General features: G+C 38.6%; 1 protein-coding gene across 3 annotated transcripts in view; it reads right to left on the bottom strand.

Annotated features, from left to right (window-relative positions):
* Positions 1-382: 382 nt before the first annotated feature.
* ZNF407 (zinc finger protein 407) overlaps positions 383-11,184 on the bottom strand; it is a 338,979-nt gene continuing 328,177 nt past the window's right edge. For all 3 annotated transcript variants that reach the window (XM_068193734.1, XM_068193740.1, XM_068193747.1), the window contains one exon: positions 383-2,952. In XM_068193734.1, coding sequence (XP_068049835.1) covers positions 1,601-2,952 — 1,352 coding nt within the window. In that variant the 3' untranslated portion in view covers positions 383-1,600. The remainder of the gene's footprint in view (positions 2,953-11,184) is intronic.

Here is an 11,184-nt window from a genome sequence, read left to right as displayed (position 1 = left end):
TTTTGGGGTTTGACAAAGACACAACCTCAACTCTTGGAAAATAACAAAATTTGAAAAATAATAATAAGAGATGAAGAGGCAGCAGGATCTTATAGCCCCAGAATGAAGCACCTTTTCTCAGCAGCCCTTTCAGAAAAGACATTTTTAAGCAGTTGCTTCAGGAAGGAACTATTGTTTTACACCACCCCAACTTTCTTACAGCTGATAATTTTAAGATATTAAACATGATAGGAAACCCAGTTATCTCTAGAGTCAGCATGGCTTATACCCTAAACACTTACACAATTATATTAAGCATGCATGAGGCACACTTCAGAAATTAGATTCTTTTATCTTTATCTATCTAGCAAGCTAGAGAAAGGAAAAGAGAAAAGAGAAAATGCACAGACATAACAGATAGCATTCGTTTGCTCCTGCTGAATGCCAGTTCTGTTTATTGTTTAATATTAAAAATCATGATGCTTCATTTTAATGCTAACATTTTATTTGAAAGACAAAAAAAAAAAAAAAACCCAAATCTTGACAGCTTATATTTTACAATTTTTCTAAAGAAACAGAAGCAGTTTTATCATGAAACAAATCTTTTCAACATGAACTTGCATTGAACAATTGCAGTATATCCACAAGTAAATAGCTGACATTCTGGACTAAGCAAGAAATACAAGGTCACCTTTTTTCCCCCTAGTTGTTAATGTCAATGTCAGAATTTTCTTTAAAAATCCTCCTAACATTTGAGAAGTAGCTCACAAAATGAACAGCAAAATGGTATTTATATGAAGCACTAGTTATAAGAAAAGCAAAACACTGACAGTGACAACATTTTTTTCAAAAAATGCACATTTCTTATGTAGGACTCTCATCTAAAATTAAATGGAAGTTACAGGCATCAAGTTCTTCCTGAATATGTATAATCAAGGATTTTCTGAAGTGTAGCTTTTTTGAGCTCTTCTTTAGGGAAAGTCTAATGTGTTGCCATGAAAGAGTAAAGTAGTATGAAAACTTTAATTTTAGATGCAAAAAAATCCGTATTTTGATGACATATTTTTAGCCAAGCATGTTTTAAAGCAAAGATTTTAGAAAGCAAAATGTCACCTGTTCTACTTTAAAATGAAGAAGGGCACCCAATATCGTATATATGCTTACCTGTTCACTTGTTATTGTGGGGTTTGTATTTTTTTGCATATTTATCTGTTCACAAAATGTACATGTAAGTGCAATTATTTTACTCCTGTGATTATGTTAGACAAAAATGACAGAAGGCAGGGAATTACCCTGAGATAAAACAACATTAAGACAAAAACATCAACAAAGAAAGCACTGAACAGAACAATTTCTACTTTGGGCGGGAGGCTTTTTATCCTGTTTTGTACCCCAGTATGCTTGTTGTATAATAATCGCATATAATAGTTCTTAGAGCTATTGTAGCAAAATTGTTTTATCCTCTTCAGTGAACTCCTCCTGTTAGCAGGACATGTATTTGTTACCTGGTTTGGAGGAGGTTCTATGAGAAGGCTTTACAGAAAGTGTTCCAGGAATACAGTGCCTCCATGATTCTGGTAATATCTGCTCTGCTCCGCGCCCAGCCTACGAGTGGAGCTCTTCATGCTTCTTGTACTTTGTTATAATCTCTCTGGCCCTGAATTACCTGTGAGCCACCCTCTGTATAAATGACCATGCTTGTTAACTGTTCTCTCGCTCTATCAGGGGCTATGGCTTCTGCTTTTATAGCAGTACCAGCCTGCAGAATGTCTTGGGACCCAGCTGTCTCTATCACAGCGTGTGAGTACACACCAGGCTCATCCTGCATGTCTGGTGGCAATTCTGTGACGATGTAGTGTGTTGCACCTTCAGAGAAGTCACCATCAGAACCCTGAGCCATGGCTTGAGCTAATTCTTCACTGACAATAATCTGCGATATTTGTCCATCCGACTCCACTAAATCCATGTGCTCGCTCTGCACACTGAGCGTGTGGCTACCAGCTTCCTGCATAATTATCTGAGAACCTTCTCCAGCTACCATATGCACAGTCCCCTCCTCATTTACAATGACCTGGGTGACACCTTCTTTCATGAGCTGGTCGGCCGCAGCTGTGTCACACACAGCAAACTGCAACACTCCTTGCACCATGTTCTTGAAGGCAGCCTGAGCTCTCTCCTGAGATGCAATTATAGCCGATGGGTGCATGACCCGTGTCACTACTTCCATAGGTTTGGTATCTTCCTGAGTCTCCTGAACTTCATGGAACATTTGTATTTCTTGTCCCTCTGCATCACTGGGAATGCTGGGCACCTCTGGGTTCGGCATTTGCAAGAAGTCTTTGTGACCAGACCTGCATCTGTCAAGGAGTTCGGATTTGTTTTCCGCTTCACCCAGCTCTGTCACAGCACAAAGGAGGGCATCTAATGCTGAGGACGACTCCGGAGGATGGACTGTAGCCTCAGAAGCATCTAAAACTTCTTGTCGCATTATCTGCTGCAGTACGGTGCTACTGGAGTCAGGAACCGCATCTAATTGAACGGCCTCCTCCATGTCAGCTCCTGCTCCTTCAACTACCACCACCTGTGTGGCACCATCTGCTAACTGCTCTGTAAGGATCTGCTCAGGAACCACACTACTCACGTGGGAGCCGTTTTGGTTTGTGGCTATGACTTGCCCGTCCTCTGTAATGTGGACCACCCTGGCCATCTGCCCCGCCATCGCCAGTGTCTGCAGGGTGGCCGCTGCTGTCTCTTCCACGGAAGCATCGATGGCAAAGTCGCCGTCGTATCCTTGAATAATAATGAACTGCTGGACTTCCTCGGGGGACTGTGGCTGTCTCCTGCTGCCCTGAAAGGCCTTCTCCTTCACTGGAGAAACCTCTCCCAGTGCTGCTGCCGTAAAAGGGCTCGTGGTTTCCACAAAGGTTGCTCCTTGCCCCTTCAGTCGGCACTCATAGGACTTGGACACAATGCCTACAAGACAAAATATGCTGTTAACATGGTATCATGGCAAGTATCAGTTCATTACTTTAACAATTGTAGCTTAAATGAAAAAAAATTCCCTGACAATTTTTAGATTTAATTGACAGAAAACATACATAAAATGAGCAAATGAACAAAACCAATTTGCATGTTTTCCAAATAACATATTTACAGGTTGAAATAATTGCTGAGTGTAACAATGCTGCAGCTTATTAACAATTTAAATGTGTTTTTAAAAATATTCTATATAAAAAAAGCCCAGATAAATACAGTATACAGTTAAAAGCCACATCTTTTATAGAAGATCCTATTGGTGATATTTTGGTACTTCAGTAATGAATTTTTGAATTGCATATTACATTATACATATCTTGGTGTGAGAAACTGTGGCTGATCTTCTTAATACCCTGCTTTTGTTGGTGAGGTCATTGCCATGCTGTGATTTTGATGCCATTGTCTTCCCCTTCCTTTTCCATCCAGCATCTTCTCTGGCTCATTTGACTGACTCAGTCACTTACCCAGTTACCTGGCAAAAACACTAAGTAGTTTTCTTACCCTAAGCAGGATATTCTATAAAATCTAATTCAGAGAACCCCCAATTACACATCTTAATTATTCCTGCAGGAAATCAATTAACAAACTATAATACCTGTAACCCCCATATTCCAGCTGCTTGCTGTGTCACCCAGTTTGGTTTTGTCTCATTGAAGGTTTCCTTCTCAATTGTCACCACGAACAATAAAGCTTCAGCAAGGCAAATGGTGCCCAAGGCTGTACTAAGTCAAGGCCATCACCCTCCAAGCATGGCCTACATGTTTTTGGGAGGACAGAAATGAGAGGACCCTGTGGCCAGCTTTGTGGATGTCCATAGAAGGATAGCTCTATCCCTCCCTGTCTCCCCATGGCAGTGCCCTCCAGAAGCACTCAGAAAGCTCCTCCATGTGCTGGGAGCAAGCTGTGGGACGCAATCAGTGCACACAGAGAGAAGGATAGAAGGATAGCTCTATCCCTCCCTGTCTCCCCATGGCAGTGCCCTCCAGAAGCACTCAGAAAGCTCCTCCATGTGCTGGGAGCAAGCTGTGGGACGCAATCAGTGCACACAGAGAGAAGGATAGAAGGATAGCTCTATCCCTCCCTGTCTCCCCATGGCAGTGCCCTCCAGAAGCACTCAGAAAGCTCCTCCATGTGCTGGGAGCAAGCTGTGGGACGCAATCAGTGCACACAGAGAGAAGGATAGAAGGATAGCTCTATCCCTCCCTGTCTCCCCATGGCAGTGCCCTCCAGAAGCACTCAGAAAACTCCTCCATGTGCTGGGAGCAAGCTGTGGGACGCAATCAGTGCACACAGAGAGAAGAGTGGGTGCTGGACATTGCAAACAAGGTGAGGGCCTAATGTCAGAGAGGCCTTAGGAAGGCTGATAAAGTCCATGCTGCTGAAACTGCCCCATTCACATTCCAGTTTAAATTCACCTACACAAACTGAAATCACATCTCTGGAATAACAGGTGTAGTTTCTTACCACTAACACAAATAGATATGCCATGGCTTGCTTGGGATAAAAACAGGCAAGAAAAAAAAGTGACACTTAAACTGAAATTTCAGGCTAGCACTGTACTTTCCAAGCCAGTTCTAGTGAACAATGTGCTTCATTGAACTCAAGAGACCAAGACAATTATACTAAAGCTGGTCTAAGGGGGCTCTTTCATTTCAAAGCATAGAGCTGTCAGACCCTGATCCCACAGAGAATTAAAATGGGCTCTAAAAAACACTCATTTGCTTAAAGGTAAGTTCACACTTAGAAGCTGATTTACTCCAAGACTGAGTACTTGGTGCCTTGCAGCTTCTAGCAACTTGCTATGTTAAGGCGCATATCAAACTAAAATTCCAAAATAATATCAATAATTAAAAGACCAAGGTCTTATACTGCTATCTATCTATCTATCTATCTATCTATCTATCTATTCATCCTCCATCCATCCATCCACCCTTTTTTCAATTACAGAGCTTCTGGTAGAGAACTGTACTGTGAAGCACAAAGAAGTAATTTTGTCAAGCTGAAAGGCTGCAAATCCCCTTCACAAGTCTAAACTGACACCATATAACTTTCTTACTCCTAGTTTGCAAGGCAGTTTTTTTCTTTTCTTTGGAATAGAAAATTAACAATTTAAACCATTAAAGTGTTTATAGGTGATGCTGCAAAAAATCTGGCCCATGCAATTGAAGTACATTTTGTCAAGTATTAAGCAAGAAGTAAGCTTACTGTTATATACCACTGGTTCTTATTCCCACTTTTTCTGTGCTCTCTGTAGGCACTGACATTCACATGACCCCCAAAAGAGCAGAAAAGTAGGAAGGGGAAATCAACATAAAACGACAATTATCCTCCACATTTTGTAATAGAGTATAAGTAATTAATTCTCTCAGGAATCTTGCTTTGTTGACAAGATAAAAGAGGAGCCTGGCAATGATGTGGCACAAAATCAAAATAACTCCACAAATCATGCATTTTCCACTGGATTTCAAAATCAAAATAACTCTACAATGATAATTTTCACATGCACATACACTAAAATCATGACATCTTTCTCCAAATATCATAATAATTTACATACAGGACACAGCATCAGTGTATTGAGGAGATGCTCTGGTTTGGGGAAGGGAAAGAAAAAGGAAATTCACCCTGTTTTTATCTCCTCAAATAAATGCCGTGCCTGTGAATCTATGCAACTCCAGTCTTTACTGTGCAATTGAATGGGAAGTCTCCTGGGTGAAGAGCTATCCGGTGAATCCCTCGCAGCACTGATAATTATGCCATTCTGACTGCTTACTTAATCTATTTGAATCCAGAGGTGAGTTAAGCCACTTCCTGACCATTAAAGTAAACTACATGGGTAAATACTGCTGTCACTAAGGGGTGTGATGAAGCTTAACTACACCAACATCTTAACCTCAGCTCAGTGCAACCCCAGCTATTCCATCACAGTTCATAAATGCGATTGCAGGTCCATCTTTTGATTCAGCAATTTAATAACTTCGAGTGCTGTCAGTACTGCTTTGAAAAATGGCTCCTATAAAATGTAACAGCCTCAATCAGATTGTAAAAGATTCACCCACTGAAGATTCCTCCATTTCAACTATAATGAATTAATGTTGAGCTGTGTAGAAGTTCAAGTGTCATTTAAACTAATGTGAATCTACTGTAACTTTAAATTTTAACTGGACTATGACCAAGAATTTACTGGGAACATCAACTTCAATTTCAGTGATTTTTCATGGTAAATATGAATTGCAGATTTTACTGGTTTTCTTTTGTTTCAACAGTAAAAAGCCAAGTAGGGAAGATATTTAGAAAACAACAGATTTTGGGGCTTAGCAGCTACTCTTATAATGAAGCACTGGAAGCCAACACAACATTTGTAGGAATTTTTATGTATTTAAGGAACATGCTACATTATTGGACTGTATGTAGCAACAAACCATGTTTTCCCAGTAAACCCAGCCTGCCTCTTGTCCCCTCTTAACAGTTAAAGGGAAGGGGTAAGTGTTGCCTGACACGGCAAACATAAGCTGCAATACAAGCCCACATTAATATTGGGAAAAGTGGACTTGTTGCTGATTGCATGTCATTGCAAATTAAAAAGATACACAAATAGGCATTAAAATGACAAAATATAATGATACAAGAGCTCATATTCAGACAATTTGTAAGGAGGTGTTTCATATCTAGGGGTGCAATGATCAGAGAATTGGTTTCTTTCCAAGAAGTCTGTCATTTCAGCAGAGCCATTATTTATCAGTTGGAGTCCTGAGTGACTGTTAGTTTTTTATTTGAAAATGTCAGGATATTTTAGACATTAAATCCGTATTCACAGGTTATTTTAATTCTCAGAGACCACAAACTCCTGAAATAGGGCTAAAAGAAATGCTTTGATGTTTAATGTGTGTCTGGGAAACTAGAAATAGGGCTTAGTACCTTTTCCCCTCTCTCTTACTCAGTACCTGACTTCCTTTTGTGTATCTGTTTTATTCTTTTGTTACTGTCATCATTTGTTCCCCACAGAATAAATACCTTATTCTTTTGTTAAGCTTACATTTAATTAAAATGTACAGGATTTGTGCAGTAAACTCGAATGAAACAAATAAAACAAGGGCCCCCTCTCTTGAAGGCATACGTTGTGAATGAAAAATGTCATTACAGACTAAAAAATTTTGCAGTAAACAGGGCCTACAGAGAGAAGTTTCCCCCGTAATGACATCCATAAAATACACAAATGGCACTTTTAGTACCATCCTGAATATGGCATTTTCTGTGCTCTACACACAATCTAAATGGTTTGATCATAGAGCATAATACTCCATTGGGTTTATAGAACAATCAATGTTCCATAAAATGATGTATTTATCCAATAGTAGGCTCAGCAGTTACTGGTGTATGACATTGTAGGACACTGGCTTTGTACTGTTCAGCAGCACACATGCTGGCTGTAAAACTTATCTAACACTACTTCAACAACTTCATCTCATCTGTGTCAAGTAATTTGTTGAAGCCTCAGCTTGGTTTAAAAAAACTTGTAATAAAAATTCATAGAATTTTCAGGAGAATGAAAGCTGATGACAATAGAAAGGTCACATTGTGGCGCCACTCGTGGGGTCGGGGGTCAGCTGCAGTTCTAAAACAGAAAGTAGATTTCATGCATCGTGTAGCAGATAAAGATGGCATTAAGGAGACTTGTCTCAGAAAGAAACGCATAACGCGTGAGGAAAGTCTGGGCTAATATTATATGTAAAGCACCACCTTACTCTCAGCCAGCAGCCTCTTTAGAATTCTAATCCTTCCCCAAAACTTGCAGCAAGCGGCTGTGTGTGGTGAGGCTGGGCTGAGGACATCCTTCACAAGGAGCACCTTTAGGACAAAGCAGTAAGTCATAAATGAAATAATCTATTATGACGACGGAAATGATCTGCATTTACACCGCTAGCTTAAAACAGCTATTTTTTCCTTTCTGTAAAAGTTCTAGGAGGCCTGATTTATAGTCCCCTATTCAGCAACACTTAATTTTTCATACTTTGGTCATTAGGTATATTATTTATTGACACAAACAAACATTTCATATCTGCCAAAATGCAATGAATATTAAATAATGTGAATGCAAAGAAACATATTTTCCTTCAATTAAATGCAACCTATAAGGAATTTAAAAGGTTTTAAAAAATCTCCTTATGTCTAACATCACTTGAAGAAGCAACTGATTTTCTTATTTTAAAAGTTATTGTCTACATGGCAGCACAATATTTTGAATGGTACAGTAAGTCCACTTTCCAAATGCCTTGATCGAGCTACAAGTTTCTGCTCTGTTTTATTTCAATTATTTTTGTAATGATCTACCTCTACTTCAATTAATTAAGTAAAATCTAAGAACTTTGGCATAATTTGGGATTTCCCTGATGTTCAGAGGCCATAATAATAAGATGCATTTTTCACATCTCTGTTCCTTGACCATAGTAAAAACTGTTCTTTATAATTTGTAAGGCTCTTATGTGCAAGCAATGTATAGGTCAGCATTTTTTAAACCAGCTAGTTAAGCTACTAAATAACAGGTTGTGAAGGCTCATCCATGTCTTCTGCTGAAGGAAAGAAAATATGATGAGTCAAAATGAGAAGTGAAATAAATCAGGAACCCAAAATGGCCCAGTTACAACTATTATGTCCACAAAGGCAGCAAATATTTGTAAAGCAATACAAATAAGTATACCTATAGGGGACTTTACCAGCTCCCTAAGAGACATAAAAAAATTCCACCATTGACACAAATTACATAAATCTCAAGAGATACCAATACAACAAGGCTTCATTTTTTTCCCCCTTTCAATATATTATTACTGAAGAAAAATCAAAACCAATAACAACAACAACAAAAATCCCAAATAATATTCATAATTTATTTTATATTTAAAAATCCAGTAATGTCATGTTTCAGTGCTGAAACTCAAAACAGACTTAGCGTCTAGTTTTGTCCTTAACTACTCAATCATGTTTGAAAACTTCAAGGCCTTCTAAGAACTGCTTGAATAAAGGATGAAGTTTTAACATTTCAGATATCTTAAAAAGCAGTAGATGTCCTTTAGCTTTCTAAAAATGTGAAAGAAAATACTCTTGTAATATTTTTCCTTTTGAAAAACAGACTGACATTTCCTGCTCACTATTTTTACCTTCCATATCTTACAGAACTATGCCAACAGCCACAAAAAGACAAAAGAAAAAGATAGCCACCAAATTAAATTTCCAAGCTGTTCAGTTAGGGTGTTTAGGCAGTTTATTCGGCTTGGTTTAGTTTCCCTTCAGTGTCTAATTAACCTTTGGGAAAAGGCTTTCTCTAGGAAAAATTTCAGTTTCTCTTTTCCTGCACTCAAAGTCAAAAATGAGTGCTATAGAACCCAGTGTTACAGAAGGAATGCAAATAAAAAATATACATACCAAAACTCCCACTGATCATGGCAAACATGTACAGTGTTAACATGTAGAATTTACAGCTGCCTAAGCTGCAGAGTAACTGGTTTACTTGCAAACCACTTTTCTCTTTACCTGTTTGCCACCATGCAGGCTGCTCTTCTCAACTCTGATGTGTGAGCAAAAACCTCTGTGTGGCATACGCAGCAATTACCTACATGGGCAAGCAGCATCAGGAATGCATCTGGAGTATTTCAGCTATGTCTTCCAGTGCAATTTAGCAGCTTGAGATGAGGATAGCCAGTCTGGACATTTCTTGGCAGTCCAGCTTCAAAGACTACTCTGGCCCTCGGTTTGGGAACAACTGACATTGATGATACTCGGATGCACTCTTTCTGTTTTATCCCCTGCAGTGCAAGTGAAGAGTGCATTCTTAGCACTTCTAAATCAGAATTCCAATTTCAAGGGGTTCTGGTTGCGCTTGGCCAAACCAGAGATTTCTGTTTCCGAGGCAGACAGAACATATAATATAATATGAAAAATAATACACTAATATGAGAGAAAAATCAGGGGAAAACCCCCCCAAGGTCTGCTCATAGGGAAAATTATCTGAATTTCTGAAATAGGTCTAGTGCCAGACACTAACAGCTTTGTCAAAAAAAGGAAAAAAACCTTCTGTCATTGTTATCTCAGCAAAAGTTTTTGTTTTTCGAGAATATATACATTCAGATCCTGGTTTTATAAACATTTATTTATCAAGCATAGTGCTTACTGCCAGAGTTAGCCTCAATAGTCTCAAAGGGACTAAACATGGTTGCTTGCATTATGCATTGTGTTTGCATAATCAGGCCCTTGGGATTAACAATTCTGAAAATGGCTGGCCTTCCCTAACATTTGATGTACATGTATGAAAAAAAGAGAACAGACATTTGTAAAGGATACCCAAAATAAAACATCATGCTACTAAATGATCAAGCAGAAATTATATTCTTCAGCATACCTATCAACTGTGAGTATCATGATTCTCTGTATTTATCTATTCTGATTAATGCACCTTTCAGTAAAAAGAAGCACCTGTTCTTTGCTTGAGGGCACATCTCAACCTATTCAAAAAGCACAGCAGTTTTTAGGAGGAATGCTTGGGAATAACTACATATAGTAAGTTTCCCTAGTTATTTTTGTTAGTTAAGACAGCAGAAACTACCATTTCAAATGTGATAGTCATATCTGTATTTCATTTATAAATTCAACTACATTACAGCTATATTCATATCTTTCCAGAGTAAATTATGGGAAATAACCATTTATCTTCATTGTAGACACTTTTGCATGTATAGTAGAAAACAAACCTCTATTCAATAACTGCACAGAGGCACCATTAAAATCAAATTTACAGTAAACAGAACCTGCAGCTGGGGTAAAACACTAACTGTTAGTATTTTAATTATCAGTGAAGCTTTCGGAGGTCTAACATCTGCTCATAGCCAAATGACAGCAGCTGCTTGTGTACACTTAAAACAACATGAATTTCTTCTGTAAATATTAAAATGAATTGTATGTCTTGTGTTCATTGCAGCTATATTCCTATTAAGCTGTTTAAGTATATAGGGTATTCTGAACTTCTTTCTTGTGGCAAATTCATGAAGGGCTGACCTCCTCAAAAGAATGAGAGGCAAAGGCAGCAAAAATTCTTGAGTCTGTAAATTGAAAATGTTTCGAGACAATACTGGAGGTCACCCTCTGCCAAGACACTGCTGGTAAATGCTAACAAAACAT

This window comes from Anomalospiza imberbis, chromosome 1 (assembly GCF_031753505.1).
Source record: "Anomalospiza imberbis isolate Cuckoo-Finch-1a 21T00152 chromosome 1, ASM3175350v1, whole genome shotgun sequence".
Lineage (NCBI taxonomy): Eukaryota > Metazoa > Chordata > Aves > Passeriformes > Viduidae > Anomalospiza > Anomalospiza imberbis.
This window is presented reverse-complemented; position numbering and strand designations above follow the sequence as displayed.